The 22,692-nt window shown below is 48.9% G+C and overlaps 1 protein-coding gene across 1 annotated transcript; it reads right to left on the bottom strand.

Moving 5' to 3' along the window:
- Positions 1-13,370: 13,370 nt before the first annotated feature.
- INS (insulin) lies at positions 13,371-17,352 on the bottom strand. Its single transcript, XM_068399968.1, is given in 4 exon segments — positions 13,371-13,507; positions 16,520-16,723; positions 17,276-17,319; positions 17,321-17,352. Coding segments are annotated over 4 exon segments (417 nt in total).
- Between the last annotated feature and the right edge of the window lie 5,340 nt (positions 17,353-22,692).

The following is a 22,692-nucleotide window of genomic DNA, read 5'->3' as shown; positions in this document are numbered from 1 at the left end:
CTTCAAGGACAGGCGTATAGATGGGGTTGGCATCTCCAAGTAGTGTCACAGGGCAAATAGGTACAATGCAATCCTGTGTGATGGGGGGGAAGCTTTTTTTATGCTGCCAGTTGTGCTCCAGAAAGGCTCTGGTGGGAGAAGCAAGGGTTTTGTAGAGATCCCAGCACTCCTGGAGCAGGAGACTTCACAGGGTAGGACCCTTGGGACTGCTAAGTTAATTACTAAATACTAGGAAGGTAACCCCCACCAAAAAAAAATACATGTATCTTTTCAAAACAGCAGGCGGTATGCTTGCATAGCACGTGCAGGCGTGCGTGTGTGTGCACACATGTATTTTTGTGCTGAGGGGGAAGCGAGTGCTTGGCTAAGTAGGTAGAGCCAAATGGCAGGTGATTCAGATGCTGCTCCCTATTTCTGGCACAACTTTGGCAGTGCCACTTGAGTCCCCATCTCTTCATCAGCCGAAGATAACAGGCTCCAAAAAGGACCTCCATGAAGCCCCGGCGCAAGCCCCGCAGTCAAGAGGCAAAGGGTTAACCGAATTCCCAAGGCAGGTGGGAGCGCTAGTCGGACTGGGTGATATCCCAGACATGTTATTTGAAAAGCTAAGAAATTGTGGAATTCCTCACCTAATCCAACTTCCCCACAGTTTAAAGAAAACTGCAACGCAAGATATCGCTACAGCCAAGGGAGACCCCCCACGAACATTTCCCTTCATAATCCATATGTGGATATACACACCACCAGCCGCCTCCCATGGCACTGGGCTTCTAAGCCTTGGTGAGTTTGCTCACAGTGAAGCTCGTGGGATGCAGCCCCTACAATCAACCCCCTAACACCTTGACGCGTATGAGCGGAAGGTGGCTCCTCCATCCCTATGATGTTGCCTGTGTGCAATGTGTGGCCCTCCCTCACCCTGCAGTGGTCCCTCTGCCTTTATCCGAGCTGAGTGCAAGGACATGCAGCTCACGCCGCGGTAGCCAGAGAGTAGTTAAAACACCTGCATGAACAAATGTTTGATGAAACAACACAAAAATTAGTGGAAATAATGCTCTTGACTTCAGCAGTCCCCAGTTGAGGGCATCCCTAGTTATGAGAAGTGGCTGCAGTGAGCCTCTGTAGCTATGCAAATACCTGGACGTGATTAATGATTAGTAACTGTAATTATGGCAATGGAAATTGCATCCCTGGTTCAAATCTGACTGCCATTCCTCCCTTTATTTTTCCAGGTGGCTTTCTTGCTGAGCCATCTCAGTTCACCAGGTAGATCTTCATGCAGAAGAAGATATTTTTTTTTTTTGCCTGGAAGTAAGTTGCATAGATTTTTGCTTAGATTTTTTTGCATTAAAGGCAACCATTTCAAATATGTACAGATCACACGGGTGTTTTTTAGTCAAAACAAGCACAGAAACCACAAGAGGTGCCAGACTGGAACAACCTCTTCTCCACTAACCTAATCCAAAGGGAAAAAAAACCGAAAAATATGTTTTCCAGAGATAGAATGAATTCCTTTGTCTCTGCATGTGATATAAGAAGAGAGAAAAATCTAGCAATGGATAGCAGGCATCCCCTAAAAGGCACTTTTAGAGGAAAGTTGCTTTCCCTCCAAGAAACCTTAGTGTCAGAGCTGGGGAATGATTTCAAGCCAGACCTGCTGGGTCCCACTCCAGGGCTCCCATCATTGGAGGCAATGAGTGCCTGCAGCTGCTGTGTCTTACAAGCTGCTTTGGCATCCCTCTCTTGGTGAACCTCGTTGTTTCCAGTGGGTCAGTCCAGGGGCTTCAGGCTTTTTTGGGCAGTCTGAGTACTGCCCTCGCTCCCTAATTAACTTCCATGAGCGTCATCTCGTATTTGCCTGAGTCACCAGGGTGTTTCAAAAGCTCCTACCCCAATCCCTTGTTGAGACCCCACTGACACAGGGCAGCAGGTCCTGCCCCAAGCCAGAACCATCTTGCGCAGGGCATTTCTGGGGATGCCTCACTGATCACCTCACATGCAGCAATGCAATTGGGGCACAAAACCCCTCCGGCAGCTGATGCCTGTTTCACAGCCGCTTTCTCCCACCCACCACCACCCTCGCCGTTCCTGGAGACCCACATGAAAGCAGTAATAGCACTGTTGGGGTATACAAAGTAAAAGATGACTCATTGTGAAGCCTTTGCTCCCACCTTCATGAGGCAACCAGATACGGAGCAATCTCCTGGGGAAGGGGGTGGAATTTAAGTCAGACTGATTTTTTTTCTGAAAACCCTTCATTTAGTCTAAACAACTGGCTTGGGAGGTTGGCGCTTGGCTTTTAAATTAAGAGTGCTTTTCTGGGCATGATTCTGCCAGGACAGCAATGGCTGGAGCCAGGTTCTGGTCTTAGGAATGAAAACAGCCCCAGATCCCTGTAATAAAATAGGAAACTAGCCCTTGAGCTTCAGTAATTGCTTTGGAGGGTCTGCCCTGGCGCATGGGTAATTTATGGGGAGGCGAGAGCCAGGGAACAGTGCTAGCTTGCAAGTGGGCTGTATGATTTGCACAAGGCCACTGAAGAAGGCTGGGGCAGAGGAAGTAGTTTCCACCATGCTTGGAGGGTTTCGGCAGTGGTTCCCACCTTCTGGGCTGCTCTTCTCCCTGCCACCGGCACGTGGCCTCTGGTTACCAAATGTGCCAGCCCCTGTGACCTACATCTCTCTGTCCACTTGTTTCCAGCACCAGGATTGATCCTGTGATGTTTTTAAAAGATCGTCGGCTAGGGGTGAAAGCATTGTAAGCTCCTCAGCCCAGAGGTAGGATGGAGCTCTCTTGCAGGCAGCAGCATCCCTGCATCCCAAACCTGGATGCCCTGGGCACAGGGACTCCACAGTGGTGGGGTGGGAGGTGGAAGTGGCACAAGGGTGAGGATACCCACGCATGGCTGCAAGAGCCACTTGGACCAGACACAACAGGCGGTGAGGTGCGAGCACTTCACTCGGTTTAACCTGGCCATGCTCCAGCTGGCTTCGGCATTCGGCGCCTGGCTGGGAAAGCATCACTGCCACGCATTTACCCAAACAGTGGCTACTTCCTCACCTGCCTCTTCTCTGGCTTTGCCATGGCACAGGCTGTGAGGAGCCAGCCTCCCAACAACAGCCTTTTTTTTTATCATACAAGCTGCTCTGAGGCTCTCTGACAGACAACCCCTTTCCCTCAGGGCTTCCTCCCAGGGGCTGTTCCAGGGCTGTGCAGCCACCCTGCTTCGCTTTGCGGCTTTGTTGGAGAGGGAAAGCAAAGCGTGCAAGCTGGGATCCTGGACAGGGTGAGGACGGACAGCTCTGTGATGAAGTCAAGGGACTGCAGCCCTGGCGCTGCTGCTGCAGCAAGAGGTTTCCTGCAGGACCTTCACCAGAGCGTTGAACCTCGCTGTGCCCCGGCAAGTGCCCACGCAGGGCGCGTGTGCTGGTGCCCACGTCTCTGCTGGGCTGTCAGGAGGATACGCGCTTTGGTGATCACAAGTAGTCAGGTAAAATGGTTTGCAGCGTGGGGTTTGTTACAGAGGCACAATGGTATGGTAGCCAAGGGGAAAGGCATCGCCCCAGAGCTCCCACCACCCTGGGGGGATGAAGTCTTCTCTCGCTTCTGTACCAGGCATCGGGTGTTGTCAAAAAGGGAATTTGTATTAGCATGTGTGGAGGATATTATAGGCTAAGACTGATGGAAATTTTAGAGGGCTGATCTTATCTAAAATGGATTTGCTGACAGCTTGTTTGTGCTTGCCGATTTGGAGCTAACCATAACAAAAGTCCAAACAAATCACTGTCTGAGGCATTTTGTACTGATTTTTTTTCCCCTATTCCTTCACTGAACCCATTGCAGCTTTTGCCACCCCACCATTCTGAAGGCCTGCCAGTCCCACTTCTCTGTGAGAGAGAGAGGCTCAGGATTTGAAGGAGTCACCCACATCACAAGCAAGTTCTGTCTCTCCTTTCAGATTTTATTTTGAGTAGTACAGACTGGAAATACCAGGCTGTCTCGGGTCAAGACATTGCCACCTAAAATCTGGGACTGGCTAAGAGCACACGACATAGTCGGTGAGGCAGAGAGTGTCTTGTGCTGCAGAGCTGCATGAGATTTCTCCTGACCTGGGAGGAAGATTAATTGGAGAGCAAGTGCAGGGAGGAGGGAACAAGGACCTCTCTTTTCCTTCCCTGGTGTTTATTCTCCTTGTTTTATCCTGGTTTTGGGAAGGGAACAGTAACATCAGCAGGCTGCCTGGTGGCAGGGTTCACTGGCATGTCTTGGCTATGAGGGGGTACCGGCTGCAAAACGAGGTGGTTTTCCATCAGAGATCTTCACTGCCCATGGCTCTGCCCTCACCCATGTATGCTTTGCTCTGCAGAGGAGTCCCTCACAGCAATAGCATCACTGCTTGATGGCTCCCACACCCTCTCTTTGTAGGGCGTAAATACCGGCTGCCAGGCCCACTTTCTTCTCAGGGGATGAAGCAGAAAGAGGGGAAATGGGTCTGAGGCAGCAGCAAGAGCATCAGGCACATGGGAAGCCTCAAACACATGTTTTGAGTGGAGAAAGGGGGATTTTCTACATGCCATGGCCAGAGAATTGTACCCAGCTGCTCCCAGAGCAAGCACCTGACATTGGGGTGAGCAACCAGGTCCCACTGAACAAGCTTCACCTTCCTTTGATTCAAGCGATGCAAATCTTTTGTGTTGACAGCTGAGCTATCCCACTGAGTAGTTGCTTCTTGCCCACCAAACACACTCCAGTCCAGACAGGCTTAACTTCACCTTTCAGACATTAAATCTCGCAAGGTGCTTGGCTGCTGTTCACTGTGAGGACTCTTCTCACACCCACTGTCTCAAATGCAACCAAGTCTCTCTCAACCTTTTTTCGGATAAGTATAGCAAGCTTCCTTGCTCTCTGGCAGAAAGGCAGGTTTCAGGCAGGTCAGGTCATTCCTGCTGCTTTTTTCTGCTTCTTCCCCCAGCTCCCTTTCATCCCTGATGTATTTAGCAGTGAAAATGTGGCCCATTGTCTTTTATCAGGCGCACAAGGAGTGTTAATCAGCCTGTGGTTGTGCTCACCATACACAACATCTTCCTAACACTCAGTGCTCTGCTTTCCCTACATAACCTCACTCTGCAAGTGATTTAATGACATGTTTATCTCATCCACATCAGGATCCCCTCACGGGCTTGTCCTAACTCAATCCCAGAGACACCTGACTTAGTTACGTTACTCTCTCTAGTTACTGATCTGCGTAGACACAAGTTGCAAAATTGCCCATTGGTGCTAGAAGAGCCCTCGTTTAAAAACCTGGGGGATCCACACAGTTAGGAGGGGACTGGGCATGAATCGATGTGCATTTGGGCAACTAATTATATTCATATTATTATATGTGAGTGGAGAGGTCCCCCCACCACTGAGGCATTTCATGGAGAATAATTTAGACCCTTTTCCTAAGATAAGAAGCTGCTATAGATATTGCCAGATATTAAGTCTTTAATTCACTGAAGTAATACAAATTAGCTGTGTGTTGCTCTGTTTGGCCTAATTCAAATGAAGCTTTACCTAAAGTGCCCAGGCTTCCTGCAGCTCCCAGCCCACCAAGTCCCTCCCGGCTCTGGTGCTGAGGTGAGACACAAGGACTTAAGCTGGTGCTGGGATGGAGGTACAAATTGCTTTGGAAATAAAATGCTATAGGAATGATTCCTTGATAATTGAATTGCAGAAATGACTTGAGTTGGAAAGCAATTGTAAGAGCCTAAACCTGGAACTGAATTAATGGCGGAATTTCACTTGATGGCTTGGAGTGGGTGCTGCAAAATGACCCAAGTCCAAGAGGCTTGTGCGTGTCCCTCCCTGAGGATCCTCATCTCTGGCTCACCCAGCACTCGAGGTCTCCAGGGGGGTTCGTGGCAGATCCATTTCCCCATCCTCTCACAGCTGAGCTTCACTAGGCTGATGGCTGAGCCAGGACGAACCTTTGTTTCAGCACCCTGTCGCTCCGGCCAGGGTTTAATAACATTTTCTCTTCCCAAGCCGTCCTGGTGTGCAGCTGAAGCTCTGAGCACTCCCTCTGCTGGCTGTAACATCATAGAATCATAGAAACATAGAACGGTTTGGGTTGAAAGGGACCTTAAAGATCATCTACTTCCAAACCCCCTGCCACAGGCAGGGACACCTTTCCACTAGACCAGGTTGCTCAAAGCCCCATCCAACCTGGCCTTGAACACTGCCAGGGAGGGGGCATCCACAACTTCTCTGGGCAACCTGTTCCAGTGTCTCACCACCCTCACAATCAAGAATTTCTTCCTCATGTCTTATCTAAATCTACCCTCTTTCAGTTTAAAACTGTTACCCCTTGTCCTATCACTACATGCCCTTGTAAAAAGTCCCTCTCCTGCTTTCCTGTAGGCCCCCTTCAGGTACTGGAAGGCTGCTGTAAAGTCTCTCCGGAGTCTTCTCTTCTGCAGGCTGAACAGCCCCAACTCTCAGCCTGTCTTCATAGGAGAAATCATTTCAAAACTCCTCGTTAGGGCCTCATCCCCATCAGGAAGAGATGTCGGCTGGGGTAGTGGCTATCCCCAACAGCAAAACATCTGATCGAAGCTGTGTCACAGCTGAGGAGGACCGTGATGCCCTGAAATGCCTTGCGAGTAGACAGGACGAGGATTTGAGCACCAGCCCAGTGGTGATGCTAGGTGGGGAGACGTCCCATCTGTGTTTGAAACATCAATATTTATACTCAGGATATATATCTATGCTCTGGCAGTCCTTCAGTGCCAGGGCAAGCTGGAAGACCCGAGGGTTTTGTTGCACAGCACAGGCTCTTTGGGGCAGGAGGTTACTGTGGACCTAGACCTAGGTCTTCTCAAAAGGGGATTTCTGACTTGAAAACACATACCCACCTGACCCAAAATACTCCATAGGTATGTGCTGCAACCAAGGACATAGTGGGCAGGTAAAGTTTCCCCAAAGCATATGGCAGAGAGGTGCGCTTCAGGGTGGTAACTGAACTGGCAGTGAGGGTGCTCTGGGGTGTGAGAGCTGGGCTGGTGGTCCTGACGTCAAGAGCCTGCAGGTTCAGAAACACAACCAAAATCCTCTTTGGAGAAATACCACCTTTAAGCAAAGACCAGAACAAGAGAAGCAGCAGCAACCCAATTTGTCATCCCTCCAGGTCACTGGCCATGCTGGTGAGGGCTGGCATCACCATCCAGAGCAGACAGTGGGTCTACGGGCAGTTTGCTCACAGTGCTCCAGCCGCCTCCTTGCTGCCCCAGCTCCGTTGGTCCCAAGGTCTTGGTGCAAAGTCTTACTCGATCATCACATCTTCAGCGAGTTTTCCTCCAACATCTTGCATGGTCTTTTCCTCCAACATCTTCCTGGTCTGTATTTATTAATCTTTCCCCCGTATTTTGGGAGGTCCCTGGTGCCCATGCCACCTTGCCCTGCCCTAGACGGTGCCGCCAGGCAGCTCAGGCAGGGCTGCCGGGTCCAGCCGTGGGCTGCCCTGTGCTCCATCCCCTGGCAGCAGCTGGGACTGCAGGAGAAGGGAAAGCCGTCACAGGCATCTGGCTTTAACAGATTCCCAGCATTTTTGTGGTGCCCTATTTCGGCGGCAGAGCCACGGATAATTGATTTGCTCTGAACAGATATGTGAAACCTCAGGACCTTTTCCAGGTTGTGAGGACTGTGAAGCCCAACAGGACAGGATGAATTCCTCAGGAAAGGTTCCAGAAACTAAAGCTGCACACAGGCTAAAGGAAGAACTCAGGACGTAAAAAGCCTTTTCGGAGATGAAGAAGGCACAGTGATGTGAGGTTAGCAAGGGCCAAGGCGAAGGGCTTCAAAGTCACTCCTAGTCTTATGTTCTTAAACGGGATGCACAGCAAAATGGGGCAGTCAAAGCAATGGCTCTGCAGGGTGAAGATTAAGGGAAAGCATCTCAAGAATGACGTCAGGGCTCTGTAGACAAAACCATAAAGGAAAAACGGGCATGATGTCAGTGCTCGGTGCCACTCGGTGTCCCGAGGTTGAGGTCAGCGATCTTGCAAGAGCAAAGGAGCTACTGGAGGAGGACTTTCCGAGAGGGGCTTCAGCCTTTGGTGGTCCTCCTGCCTCCTTGGCATAAACCAGGCTGAGCCAGGTGCCCCCTCTCCACCACAGCTGCATGAGCCAGAGAGCGATCTCGTCCCCTCCCCACCACTGCTTCCTCACCGCCAAGAACCACCTATGCTTCGGTCAGCCAAAATGCACATGGGTGCACAGGGAGGTACTTTGGACACCTGCCTTGTAACACCTGCCCTGGGACTAGGTTTAAAAAATAGCTGGTCTACATTTCATCAGAATTTTGTGGGGTCAGGTTTTTTCCTTGTTTGGGGTTGGAATTCATTATTTCAGGACAAGGTATCAGCATTTGGAAAAATGTGGCCAGGTTTAGCCTGGAGATAGTTAAAAAGTGACTGAAAAAGCAATTTCAGAGGCAGGAGAGGAGCATGCTGTGGTTTGCACACTGGGTGTGCATTTACTAGGCGTGGGTCAAGTCTCGAGATATTTCACTGTGATTTCTCTCTCACCATTGAAATCAGCAGAAGCCCAGGGGCCAAGACAGCATTTATTGGGGATAAGTTTTAAAAATTCCCCCACATGTTCGGATAACAGGTAGGAAATCTGGAAACTTGGGTGTGCAAGATCTACTGGGAGGCACATATGCAGAGCCAGGATCCTGCTGGGTCCCAGCCTCCAAAGTGGAGGAGATTTCTGATAAGTGGAAAAAAGGGTAGAAATTTTTTCCATTGAAGCTTCTACAGAATGGTTTATCGTCAGTGTAGGGTGGGTGGTGTCATTTATATTTGATTTTCCGTTTTCTGATTAGAAAAGGGGAAGCTGCGTTACGATTCGACAAAAAATTACATTTCAGAAGTTGGCCATCCTGTAAAACACCCCCCATTCCCAAAATCCAGCATTAAAAAGCCCAAATGACAACAGCTTGGAAATCAAAAGCCAAATTTATTTCCGTTATCCATTTTCTTCCAAAATCTGAAAACATTTTGTGTGAAATTTCAGTGTGAGCAACGATGCGCATCCCGGAAATCCTGGCATTTACCAGGGAGGAAAAAAATGCCATGTTTTGGCAGGCTCTTTCACCAACAGAAAGGAGCTTGGAGGAGCCCAAATGCTTCGTCCACCTCCCACTGCCAGTCCTGATGCTGACTGGGGATGGAGGGAAAGGATTAAAGCTCGCATCATTTCCTTGTGCACTCCTACGGGCTTGCTTCGCTTCCCGTTATTGTCCCGGATCTATGCCCACCTGCTCTGCCCAACAGAACCAGGGGGGATGCAAGAGCCAGCCTGGCATTGGGCTCGGAAAAAAGCCAGCCTCCTTCCTCCCTGCTACACGCAGGAATAATTCACCCAGAGACAATGTGCTGGCAATGACTTTCCAGATCAATTTACAGCCTGACCTAAAGTTTTCTTCCTGCCCAGGGTGAAAGGGGAAGCAAGAAGGGCTATTTTTTTGTTCAAAATAGGTGTCTTTGGTGAGGTTGGTCTAAATCAGAGGGAACGTGGGGTGTTAACACTGAATCTGCTCAGTGCATGCTTTCCAACTCAAGTCATCGCTGCAAGTCAGTTATTAAGGAATCATGCTGCAGATAAGGAAAGATGCTGTAAGCAGGTTTAGAATTTCCTAAGAAGCTGATAAGATGGTTAAAAAAAAAAATCACAGGGTACAGTCTGGCTATTTCTTATAGAAAGTGAATCTGTGGGTTCCCAGGGTAATAGACAGCGTTCTTCTATCTGTGGCTTCCCAGAAAAGGAAATAATATAGTTGGATTAGCTCCGGGAAAGTGACAGTCTTCCCTTCCTCTCCAGATAAGCCGGAGAAGCTCAGCCCATCCAGCAACCTGGAGGACATGGTCTGTCACCCAGCCACCATGGACCCCGTCAGACGGTGTCCCGCAGCGGCTCCCCTCCATTCCCTTTTCTGTGCGCATCACTCCCCTTTCCTCAAAACCAGAGTGGAGCCCTTTTGGGTAAGGGTTCACACATGTGGGAAAGAGGGGCAACTTTGGTCCTGTCTTTTCTAGGCAGTGTTAACAACTCAGCAGCCCAAAGAATTTGTCTTGCAATCCCCCCCACATCTCAGCTTTCCATTCTCTATTCAAGCAGCATGAATGAACTGAAGCCTTTATTTGCATTCTCTTCAAATTGCCCTCCACTGCTAGCATGAGACCTTTGGAAGTTTGTTGCGAGTGTCACACAGCCAAGATATTTTAGCTGGGCATGATGCCCCACCGCTACCACAAAAATCATTTCAAAGCAACTGCTGAGTCAGAGTAAAGGGGGTTGGATGTATTTGCTTCCCAAAGATCACAATGCAAAACTGGTCAGGAGGGGGAGCAGGGAGGGAGGTCAATGGATGCAGCATTCCCTGTCCCTGAGTCATTTCTCATGCAGGAATTCATGAGATCTGGCATCTCCCAAGCACATCTGAGAACGGGGAATGGCCTGGGCTAGTGCACAGGGGTTTGAGGGGGACTTTATAAAGAAATAAAGAGAGGATGGTCCTGCCCCGTCTTAAAATTTCAAAACAGTTCCCACTTTGTGTTTGCTGAAACCTCCTGGAATTTTTCAGCAGAAGGAGATGAGTCCACCCCAGGATAGCCCCGAGTCTGGTGGTTAGCATGTGGTCTTGGGCAATCAGGCACAGAGGATGAAATCCCTGCTCTGATGCCTGCAGAGCGGGCACCTGAAGCTCCCGTGTCCCTTCATCCCTTCGAATCCTGCCTTGCTAAAACCAGTCCGGTCCTGCGGGAAGTGCTGGTTTTGATGAATCAACATTTTCCAGCAAAAAACGTGGCATTTGCAATTTCCCAACCAGTCCTAATTGAGAGCATTCAGAAAAAACAAACAAACAAATGAGCAAACCAAACAATGGCACAGGGCAGGAAACGAGCTGGGCATCTCTGAAGAGCTGTCCTTGCCCGAGGATCGTTGCTGGGGCAAGAGTGCCAGCAGATAAACAGCTCTGGGGTGGACGGAGGAACCACCATGCTCTGTTGTGGGACCTCAACCTTGCTGCAAGTGACTGCTGGTCCCTTTGGTGCTGAACACGTGTAGGCTATCTCTGAAATGCAAGATGCATCTCTGATACCACGAATGAGGGCTCTAGACTGCTCCGTTATTTGCCTGTCCTTGTCATGACCCATGTGCCCCACTCTTAGAGAAGCCAGAGATATCTCCACAGACTTTGCTATATCTTTCTTCTCCCAGCTGTTTCCATCACCACTGTGCATCACTTGGAGAAGTGCTAGTACCAATCTGGCAGTCAGGCACTCAAGGCTCCTCCTACACCACCTCTTTCTCTTCCAGTAGTCATACTTCCACCCTTTCCCATCAGTCGTCCTGTACAATTTTGTCAGGTATGTACAGATGGAAATCTCAGATTTGCACTAGAAAGTCTCAGTCTTGTCTCAGAAGAGCCTTCTTTCCATGGACCCCTGACGCTGAGTGCAAGATCTCAGTCCTAGGTGATGCAGGACAATTCTGGGTGACTCCAACAGCCTTGGATTTTCAGTTGTGGAGGGGAGCACTTCTCTTGGATCTGCTTTCCCTCATGACCATACAAGCAGACCCAATGGCAGTATCTCTTCTCTGCCTTTGGGCTCAGGGTGGCATTGCCTTGGGATGGATGGATGTATGGGGTTGCTGGAACTCCATTGCATGCCTGAATATGATGGTAGTCTTATCATGAGGAATAGCTTAGCTATTTTTACTGCAGTAACACCAGTCCTGATCTCATGGGGCACCAGGACAGGTAGGAGAATTGTTTCTAAGAAGTTCCCTATGGAAACCACCAGAGCTATATGCTGTGAGGTTTTGTGAGTAGCTCAGAAATAGCAAACATCTTGCCATGCTTTTGTGACCACAAGATTCTGGCCCAAGTCTGCCTGTCGCAGCTGCAAGTTCTGCTGCTGGGAATATTCGGTGCGGCCCAGAGGAAGGGGTGATGGAGAGGGATGGAAGGGTGGTCAGGGGAGCAGCACCGGTGGAGCAGCACCAGTGTGGTGGCTGCAGGAGGGGGCCCCTGTCACAGGTTCTTGGATGTGTCAAGGAAGCCCATATGGAGGATCACTGCAGGGAATCACTGGTGCTTTCTGATTTCCTATTTTATGGCTGTGTCTTCTTCTCGGCAGCTCCTCCAGCTGCTCTTCCAGCCCTTCAGTTTGAAGGGGTTTTGCCAGTTCTGTGCTCATTACAGGAACGAGAGCAACATATCCTGGCAGAGATGAGATGGCAGCTTCCATCTGCACGGCTCCGACGGAAGCAGTCGAATCTGGTTTGGGAAAAGAGGCTGTTAAAACCACAGCCTCCTCTCAGACCAGCTTTCAAAATCTGCCACCAGCAGAATGCAGCCCCGACCACTGCTGCCACCTCTGCCAGGCTGCGCCCATCCCATGGGGACATCCTGCATGGCTTCCACTATACTGGCATGGGAGTCCCTCAGCAGAAGGGACATGACCTTTCCCCATGCTCCCTGACACCCCAGCCAGCTGGCATTGCTGTGGCAGCTTTTCCTCCCAGAAAGCGGCGATTTTGGGGCCAGATACTTGAAAGAGGTTTGCAGCAACAGGAGCAGGGATGCTGCCCTGAAGTGCCCGCTCTTGGCCGCTACACTCAAAACTCCTTTTGGATGAAATCCACTTTCTGCACACGACTTGTCAAATACTTGTGAACAACAAGCACATCCCACAGCAAGGACTCTGTCTGGCCCTCCCACAAGCTGAAGGGGGAACTGAACACGCTTTCTAAATTGGTCATGGCGGTCATCCACGATTTTTCTGGGTACAATTAATAGGTGACTTAACTCTTTGCTTAATCTGAACTGTTTCCATTACGCAGCTGAGGAACTTTGGTCTCTCAGCTGCCTCTCTATATTTGGGCTGTGAACTGCATGAAGCTGTTCAGCATGACATCGCTACAGATATTCCCCTGTAACATTTCCCTAGAAAGGGAAATCTTGTTCCAACCTCTCTGCCCTCTCCTCCTCACCCACTGGGCACCAGGGGTACCAGGTGCTCTGCGTACACACTCCAGCGCTGTGTAATCCTCCTCCCTCCCTCCCAGGGAGTTCATTTGGACATCAGAAGGATAGTGTGATGTGATGGGTGGCTCCAGGACCTTTTAAAACTGCCTCACCTGAGCACAGATGACGACATCCTAAAGTAAACATCAGTGCCCCCTCCCCAATACATGGACACATGAACCAGCACAGTCCTTCAAATAGATCCACAATGTTTATTCAGTTGCTTTGAAGGTGCAGTAGTGTAAGTGCATGTTTCTGCCTGGGGCCCGCAAGCTCCCTGCCGCTGGCCTTGCCACTAGTTGCAGTAGTTTTCCAGTTGGTAGAGGGAGCAGGTGCTGTGGCAGCATTGCTCAACGATCCCTCGCTTCACTTTCTCAAACTCCTCCTGCTGGAAGGGCAGCTCTCCGACCTCGCCATGCAAGGGACCGCTCACTGCCAGGGAAGAGAAAGATAAGCTGTGGTACATCACACAGCAACAGCCCTGGCTGTTTAGCCCCGCTGAGACCCCCTTTGCAGACATCAGATTTTTAAGTCAGAATTGGCTGGAAAATGGAGAAGAAGTTGCAAAGGTTTTCCCGGGTTGATGCTGCTTGTAGCACCTTCAGGCTCTGTGTTTCCTCTCCCAAAATAATCCTATGGTGCTTAGAAGGAGCCAGGCTGAGTGGTTATCAACAGTGTGAGGGACAAGGAGATACAGGGACTTTACTGAGGCAGGCATGTGTAGAAGAAGAGAAACCCTGCACCCTCCCTGGGGTGAGCAGCTAGTAAATAAGATGATAAAATGGGCTAATCTGCTCCAGAGAGATGAGTTGCTTGAGACTGCAGCCTGCCTCGGGCAGTTACCCACTCTTCTGGGAGCCTGGGCAAACAACTGGGATGCCTGTGGGAGTGCAGGGACGGTCCAGTCCTGGGGCTGGATGCATTTCCCAGCTGGTCCTGAACAGCCTGCTCCTGTTGGCTACCTGGATGTAGCCTCAAGCCGACGGCAAAAGCATTTGTGTGTGTCAGTGTTCATCGCTGAGGACGAGTTTTTAGAAGGAATGATGAATTGAGGTATTTGGACACAGACAAAATTCAACAGAATGTCTCATTTGCTAGTGGGAACTTGAAAACTTGTGGATAGAACTGTTCAGGTTTTAGTTGCCCAATGAAAACATATCAAATGGCAAATAAAATAGTGATTTTCCCTGTAGGAAGAAAAGAGGCCCTAACAACAAAAAGAAAATGCCTGGAAAGTGAGAACGAGATGAGGTTTCTAGGGTAATATGAAAGCACAGCACAAGATGCAAAATCCCCAAGCCCCCAAAGCGTGATGCAATGAACGAGGCACAAGAGTAACAAGAAATCATTATGCTAATGTGCTAGGAGGAAAATTTAGGAAAAATTTAGTTCAACATTAAGTAGAAGAGGAAATAGCTAGTCAATGTTTTGTGATTTACTTGTCTTCAACATTTAAGCCAGCTGTGAGCAGACTGTAAACACAACCAGCTTGTGTGACAAAGAGGAAGTGGCTCAGGCAAAAAATCCTGGAACAAGATAGAAAGTCCTCAGATACTTTCAAACTGGTTGGCCCTGATGAAATTCTCCATACAGCATTTAGGGGATTGGCTAACGAAACTTCCAACCCATTCATGGTGTTCTTCAGAAATGAATCATCAGAGAAGGGAGCAACTAACAGCCCAGATGGCCAGTCAAAACAAATCACGGCAAACCCTCTGCTATAACATTGCCTTGCTTCACCTTCTGAAGACCGCTAAGACTATTTCACAGGTTGGTTCCATATGCAGGAGAAGGAATCAGATACAAATGAAACCAGTGTGTGATGGGAAGAGAACGGGTGGGAGAGGTGTATCGTAGTCAGGGGAGGTTAAGTAGTGGTCCGTCTTGAAATGAGAGGGTTGAAATGACTGGGATTTGGCAGGCTCTCTTCTGTGACTATTCAAAGTCCATTAGTGGCTTGGAAGACAGAAGAGAGAGGGTACTTGCTGGATTCATAGAGGAGCTAAAGCTGAGAGGAACTACAGGTACTCATCTCCAGAAGAGACATCATCCTTGCATTACAGCTGGAGCATTACAGGTCCTGGCCCCGTCTAGATACAAACACCATGTTGAAGGGCAGCCCTCTGGACTATCTCATCCCACCTACACTGCCATGCAGTCACAAAGTGCTGGACCAGGGGTAGTGACTCAGCACTGAGGGTGTGCGGTCAGGGCTGTCATTTCCTCGTGCCTCCTGGCCCTTGCACTCATGGGTAGTCCAGGAGTCCTAAGGAGGAGAACGAAAGCAGCTCCACCAGCATTTCACCACCATGAAATAAGAGACGATATAGAGCTGTGGGGGCTGCAAGCCTCTTGAAGGGTAAGATTAGTACTAAAAATTACCTTTGAAACTATAGAAACACTGAAAAGATGGTATGCTGTTCAGCAAGAAATGGGAAAGGTGCTAAAGGTAGGTAGGAAGACTGCGTTGCACATCCAAGACGAGGGTTTGATTGTGGTAGTGGCCCTTCAAGGACTGCTGATCCATCCAATGGAGGGCCAAGGCATCCAAGGGAGACAAGGATCACTATCCATCAACAGTGCAGTGCTGCTTTGAAAAAGGCAAACCACTTGTGTAGGCAGGAACAGGGTGTGAAAAACATGCAATATCACTCTTCCAGTTTTCTCATTCTACTTGGCACTGGCAAGGCCTCAGCTGGGGCCCTGTGCGCTTCTCCAGGCATCACCAGTCAGTAAGGATACGGACCAAACACAGAACAATTTGCATGGACAGGGATCTAGAAAATACGACCTAAGAAGGTAGTGTGGGGATGTAGAGGGGATTTAGCTAAGAGCAGGTTAAAACTAGGCATGGGAACAGTCTTCAAATATTTTGAAAAGCAGACAAAGAAGAAAGGAGTAGATTCTTCCCCATGTCCACGAAGAAGACGACAAGAAATAATTTACAGCAAGGGACATTCAGTTTAGATATTGGGAAGAAACACTCAAGAAGAAGATCAGTTAAGCATGGGGACGGGCAGTTTCAGAAGGCAGAAGAAGTGTCCTCACTGGAGGTTTTCATGAACATAATAGGCAGTCGTGGGTCAGGAATAGGATGGGGACAACTGATCCTGACTTGGGGCAGAAAGAGGCTTCCTGGGTTTCTTCCACCTCTATTTTCTATGAACGCTCCCAGGCTGGTGTAACAGCCACAGAAAGAAACAAACAAGTTTGAGCTTTCAGCCACAATTCCTTTTGCCTCATAAATCCTCTTTCCCTGCCTGCCCTCCCATCTGCCATTTTAACCTGAAGAACTTTTCATTGGCAATATGATGCTGTTGGTATGTTAAAGGTATTCCTGGCATTCCCCATCAAGGACATTCCTGGTGTTACCATCAAAGATAGGTGGTTGTTGCCTTGTGCATCGCATGGCATATAACTGCGTTCAAGGTCAGCCTGACTTACCTAGAGGCTGCTCAATATCCCGTCGGGCTTTGGGGGAGTAGAAGAAACCCCGCTCTCCACACACCAGGTAGAGAGCCTCCACCAAGTGGGAGCCACAGAGGTGCTGGTTGGCAACTGCGTGGCTGGTCCCGGGGCTGGAAAGAGCGAGAAGGGCCAGGAGAGGCAGCGATCGGATCCAGAGAGCCATGGTGAGCAGGGTGAGACCTAGGGTTAAGAGGCAGAGGAGACACAGGGAGGTCTAGGAGGGACAAATAGGTTGTCATCAAGCATCTTATGTCCTTCAGCTCCTTTGGCATGAAAATAAGACCAAAGTAGCAGATGGACCTTCTAAAGATGACCTAGCTTTGGATGAAAGGAGAGATTTCTCCATCAGGCTTTACAAGTCACAGTAAATGACTAATGATTATAACCAGAAGTCCATCTCCATTCACATGCTCACATTAGTCCTGGCCTCCTTGCTGTCTTCCCCCAAAAGGTCAAACTAGACTGGAAGAGCCATCCCACTGAGCCCTGTAGCATATGTGCCCAGGACAGCCAAGATCAGCAAACATCTTCAGAGGAAAAACCCTCTCTGCCAAGTCAGAAGGGGCTGTTATTTATGATGATGGCCCAAAAACAGCACAATATGCTCAAAGACCTGAGGAGACCTCATTTTCTTGGACTAGCAAGCCAGCGCTTGTCATCACCAGCTACATCAACTTAAGAAAATAGCTCTGTAAAATAGGTAGAAGCTAAAAGGGCAGCAATCAGACTTACCCAAAGAAGTGGCAGTAAGAGATGGAGGGAAATTTGCTCCGAGATGAAGACTGTTTGGTTGGTAGTAATATCCCCATTCTCTCCTTCCCATATTTATATTCTTTACATCGGTCCAAGTGTCACAAGAGCTAGCGCAAGCCCTACCTCCTTGATGACACTCTAGCCAAAATTTTTGCTGCTTGTGCACATTAATTTCCCTCTACGTAGCATCAACGGGTCTTTATGCAAGTCAAGATAGAACCAACAGTTCACACTTTCCATCTCATTTCATCCAACCTGTTTTTGCTTCCCTGAAGCTCTGTCCTGAGCCATCAGTGACCCTTTTAGCAGGAGATAATGGTGCTATTACAGCTGCAATGATTACTAATGACACTAATGATGGCAATAGGCACTGCTGGCATTGAGGTGGCTCAACAGCTGTTTCTGAAATGTAAAATTAAAAGCAAACATGTTAATCTGTTTGATTAATATCACCTTGGAAAGTATGCAGCGATGGGACCTAGTTGTCAGTGAGACCATGCCACTGTCACGTGTTAGAGGATGGAAAACACATTATTGCGCTGAGGCTATCTGCGGGCTCGCTTGCTGGCCATGTGGTGCACAGCAAGAGACACGTGTCCACAGCTTCGGCTGGGGGAGGAATAACATCTGCATTTTGCGGGAGACCTTGGGTGGTCATTCTAGCTTAACACAGGGCCAGAGTTAGAGCATTTGAAATTTTGTGTGTGAAAAAATATGCCTTTCTCCCCCTTGCCCACTGAAAGGCAGGTCCTCTCCTTCATGTGTCAGATGCCCCTTCAAATTCCTGTTGGGATTAAGCAGAGCAGAGACTCAGTCTCTGTTGTTTGCAGGTGAGAGCTCTGAGCACCTCAGCTCTTCTCTCTGGGCCTCTGCCCAAAATTGTGTCTTCAACACCAAGAAACATTTTTGGTAAATCCCAGTGAGAACTGGGAGGTAGCTGATTACCTCCGTTCTGGCTGGTAAATTCACTTTTAATAGGAGATGATGGGTGAGGGGTAGTCTATTGGTTTTCATGGGTCTGATTTTGGCAACAGATCTATCTCTCTCTCTCTTTCACAACGTTATACCATTTTTTGGATACCTCTGTGCTCAACTTTTCTGCCATCAAGAGCATGCTTGTACCTTTTTCTGCTTAAAGTATACTTTTTCTTTCCCCTGCCTGAAAAGGCCTATTTTAAACGCTGGGGATTAGATGATCTTCAGACTTCCCACTGCTCTAAATTTTGAGACTACAAATGCCCAGCACCACTGAAAAGGATACATTTGCATCTGTAACTCTGCTGCTTGTTTAACTTAGAATAAGCCCGATTCTCCGCACACAGTATGAATCAGAAGGCAGTTCACTGAAATCAGCAGAATACCTTGAGATTCGAAACAGACCCTTAATCTCTTGCCTAGTCAAAGTAAATCCATCCATCAGCATCTAGGAGGTAGGAAGTCCCATATGCCCCTGTCATGGCTTTAAGTGTGAAGTATCGTATGTTTGCTAAATGACTGCGATTGCAAAAAGGCTGGTGAGAAGTGCTAAATCTCTGATGAGAGTATAGGGAGGGGACTCATTTGCTCAAACGGATGCAAGACAAGGTTATCAGTTACATCCCCTGCCATGTAGGTCTTTTGGTCTCCTGCTAATAAATCCAAGTTGAGATGCTCAACTACAATTAATAGCATTTCTGCACAATGTGTAACACTATCTCTGTCTCCCTTCCCCTCAAAAAAGATACTGGATATACTTGTATGACCGAGTGCTATATCCATGAAGAGGGTCTCAGGTTTCAGCAAGATATGAGTACATGGAATTCACTTACTCAGATCTTCTTTCTACTGGGAGAAGAGGGGAATTAGCAGCTACACAGGATAAAACCTGGTTTTTTACCCCATTTGAAGTAGGTTGTCAAAGCCAGGAGCAGAAGCCATGTGCCACTCATGCTTCGTCCAGAGCAGGGAGCCCCCATCTCATCTCATAAGAAGGGGACAACTTGCAGAATTACCCTACAGATCCCCTTAGCAGTTGTTTTCCTGTAGTCACCACACTGCCTGAGGTCTGATGGACCTCAGACCAGTGTTTGCCTTGGAAAGGCTCCGGAGAAGGGTGTTCCCCAGGTTAATCATATGCTGAGATTTGATTTGCCATTTAGGGTTTTCCTTCTTGCACTTTTGAACATTACCTGAGCTCACCCGAACTCGTGTTTTATTGACAGTGGGACTTTGTAAGGAGGCTCCTCTATCCACCACCTTCTCCCTTCTGGGTAGCTTCCCTGCTGGGCTTCCCCCTTCCCTGGGGCTTACTCCACTGATGTAGCAAAAAAAAGCTATTTTATTTTGTGTTGAAAGTGCCACGTCATTAGTCTGTTGCTTCTCTTACCCTTGGCTAACCAAATCCTGGAGGTAGCTTTGAAAAGCTTGTGGTATCTCTGTAGCGTGCCCCAGCAGGGGAAGGGCTGACTGTACCTGAGCATTCAGGAATCCTTCTTGGCTCACTGTAGTTTGGGTGCAGAAATAAGCTAGAAGTTTTATTTGAACAAAAAAAGATATCATGCTGGCTCAAAGTTCATCATGGCCCATATTTTTTTGCAAAAGTTTCCTACTATGATTTTTTTCCCCTTCCAAAATATGAACACTTTGATTATTTATTGGAAATCGTATGTTCTTACCATAAATGGTCCTTTGGAATATGAAAAATGGCAGTGATATAATGCAGTGATATAAACGGATATAAAATGTATATAAACTGCGGAAAGTTTTGTCTTAGATGGAAAACTCCTATGTCAGCAGTGAACTGAGAGAGGGGGCCAACAGAGGAGCCCGTTTCTCAATGGGAAAGCTTTTTCTACAGAAAAATCTCAGCTCACTCCTTTCAGGTTGGGCTTCCCCATGATTCTCATGTGATTAGGCAGCAAAGGGCCAAACGCTCATCTGTTGTTTCCACTATGTGTGCCTCCTGTGACCCTCCCAGCTCCTCAACTCCACCTTGGGCTCACTTGGCTGAAGGGTGGGAGTGGCTGGGTGGGAGTGGGCTGCTCCTGGCTCCTGCCCTTCATGCTAAACCACCTCCGAACGTGACTCGAAGCCGCCTCCCTCACTCACATCCCCCCAACTCCGAGCAGTTGCATCAGTGGAAATGAGGTTTAGGCAATCGCCAGCGCCATGTAATCAGGTTTTACAATCCGTTGCCAGCACAATAAAATCTTTACTACTGTAGATGTCTACCATTTTCGAACCCTGTCCTGAAAAAATAACAAGCCAGCTATGGAGGAACTAGTTAACAATTACAAGTTTGTGCAAGTTTTACTGACAGCAAAGGTCAGGCCTGGTGAGTGAGTTCTTGGAGGGCACCCAGGGATGCCAAAACACCACCCACATCTTTGCCACTGCTTCCACACCCGGCAGCCACTGCCGGGGATGCTCTGCCCATCCCTGGGCATGTGTTGCCCCAAAAGTAGTGCAGAGAGCAACGCAGCTGGTGTTCGTGTGCCTCCTTTTCCCTGGAGGGTGAATTCAGTGACATGTGAAACAAATAGCTCCAGCGGAGGTGCCACCTGCCAATGCACCCCTGAGCTGCACCAGCAGCCTGCCAAAACATGGTCCGGAGGCACTTGGAGGGGTCTGCACCCCCAAAAGCATCTTTTGGGGGTGGTCAGCCCCTGGGATGTGCCCCAGTATGGCCATCAGTAGCTGGGGTTGTGTAGCTGGGGCAATGTACTCAAGCACATGAGCTACAGAGTTGTCGCTTTTGACTCAGCACGGGGAGATGGGGAACCCCTGGGGCCCAGCAGTTGCCCTCTCCAGGCTTTGCTCCACTCCCCACGCAGGGTGCAGCAGCAGCAGCAGCTGGCGGCGTGGCACGGAGCACGGAAGCCGGCATCCTCTGGGCTCCTTGTCTCCATGTGGTGTCCAGCAGCTGTGCTCCCCTTGGCATGTCCAAGCACCCATGGAGCGGCAGCGTGCGACCGCCCTGCCAGCAGAAATGGCATGAGACAAAGGGTGGGAGGTGAACCCGGCACCGAGGTGGGTGCTTAATCATGGGAATGCTTGCAACCAAATCCTGCGATGCCTGCAGAGATATGTGGCAAGTGGGGCAGCCACCATGGGCTCAGGGTGGGAGAGGGGGCTGCTATAGCAAAGGGTGAGGCTCTGCACCTTATCTAGAGCCACACAATGAGAGATGCCCTTGCTTCAAAAGGGGCATTGTGCAAGGAGCGAAGGGGAGCAGTCACTGGGATACAAGTAATCTCAGCTGCTTCCATAAACTAAACCAGACAGCTGCCTGGGTGCAGGGCATGTGAGCTGTCCCCATCGCCCTGCCAGCCACCAGACCCAAGGGAGATGCTCCTGCCAGACCATGGATTTCACAATTTTCCAGGCTATTCCAGGCCAGGAACATTATCTTGCTTCTTAGAGCACAAAGGGTTGATTCATAAAACAGAGGGTGTAACCCAAAGCCCAGTGTAACCGACCAGGTCTGACCCATCAGTTTCCATCACCTTTGGGTTAGCTGCTAACAGCGGAGAGGGTCGTGAGTACATCCACACCTCTAGAGATGCAGCTCACTGGTAGAAGATGTTCCAGGGAGCAACTCCAAAGAGCCAATCGCTTTCATTAGAGGACAAGGGAGTTTCCCAGGTGTGCTGTGGCTCTGAGAATGGCCTCCTGCGACTCAAATCCTCTGGCCACCCCTCCTGAGCACATCACTCCTCTCGGCAGGGAAATGCTGATCTTTGGCCAGCCCAGCTCACCTGGGACCCTGGAACCTGCAAATTGGCTGGCTGCACCTTGCTCAAGCCCCCTCTGGACTCTGCAGGCTCAAAGTTCTACACAAGTACAGCTACCTGATCAAAATAGATGAAATTTAATGATCTCTAGAGTAAAGCTCCCAAAATCATTCCCATCCACCTTGGGAAGAGCAGGTTATAAATACAGATGGAAAAAACAGGTATGCTCCTTTTAACCCCGTTAAAATATTACTGGCCACGTATTTTCTGAGAAGGTAGAGGAGAAAATAGCGCCTAAGAGCTGTTAATAGTTCCTAGACACAGCTATTAGCAGACACAGCAGAACAAATTAGTTTGTTTATCAATGACAAGATTAAATCTGCAGCTATTAATGGCCCAAATGCAATCCTTGGTGTAGATAGAGAAACATTAGAAGAGGTGATGACACCCTGCTAAAGGACAAGTAATGAACAACAAAAGTAACAAATAACCTCCACAGAGTGGAGAAGTACTGGAAAAGTAGCCTGATCAGCAGTGATCCAAAAATACACATTTTCAGCGCTGATACCACATATGTCCTTCTTCATGTCATGGAAGTCCACGAGAACAACCAAAAAGGATCTTGACGTGGTCCTCAGGAAACAACCATGAGAGGGACGATTGAGTCCATCAGGAATTTTCTCC

Source organism: Nyctibius grandis, chromosome 4, assembly GCF_013368605.1.
Source record: "Nyctibius grandis isolate bNycGra1 chromosome 4, bNycGra1.pri, whole genome shotgun sequence".
Lineage (NCBI taxonomy): Eukaryota > Metazoa > Chordata > Aves > Nyctibiiformes > Nyctibiidae > Nyctibius > Nyctibius grandis.
The sequence above is the reverse complement of the archived record's forward strand: the minus strand, read 5'-3'. Positions and strand labels throughout refer to the sequence as shown.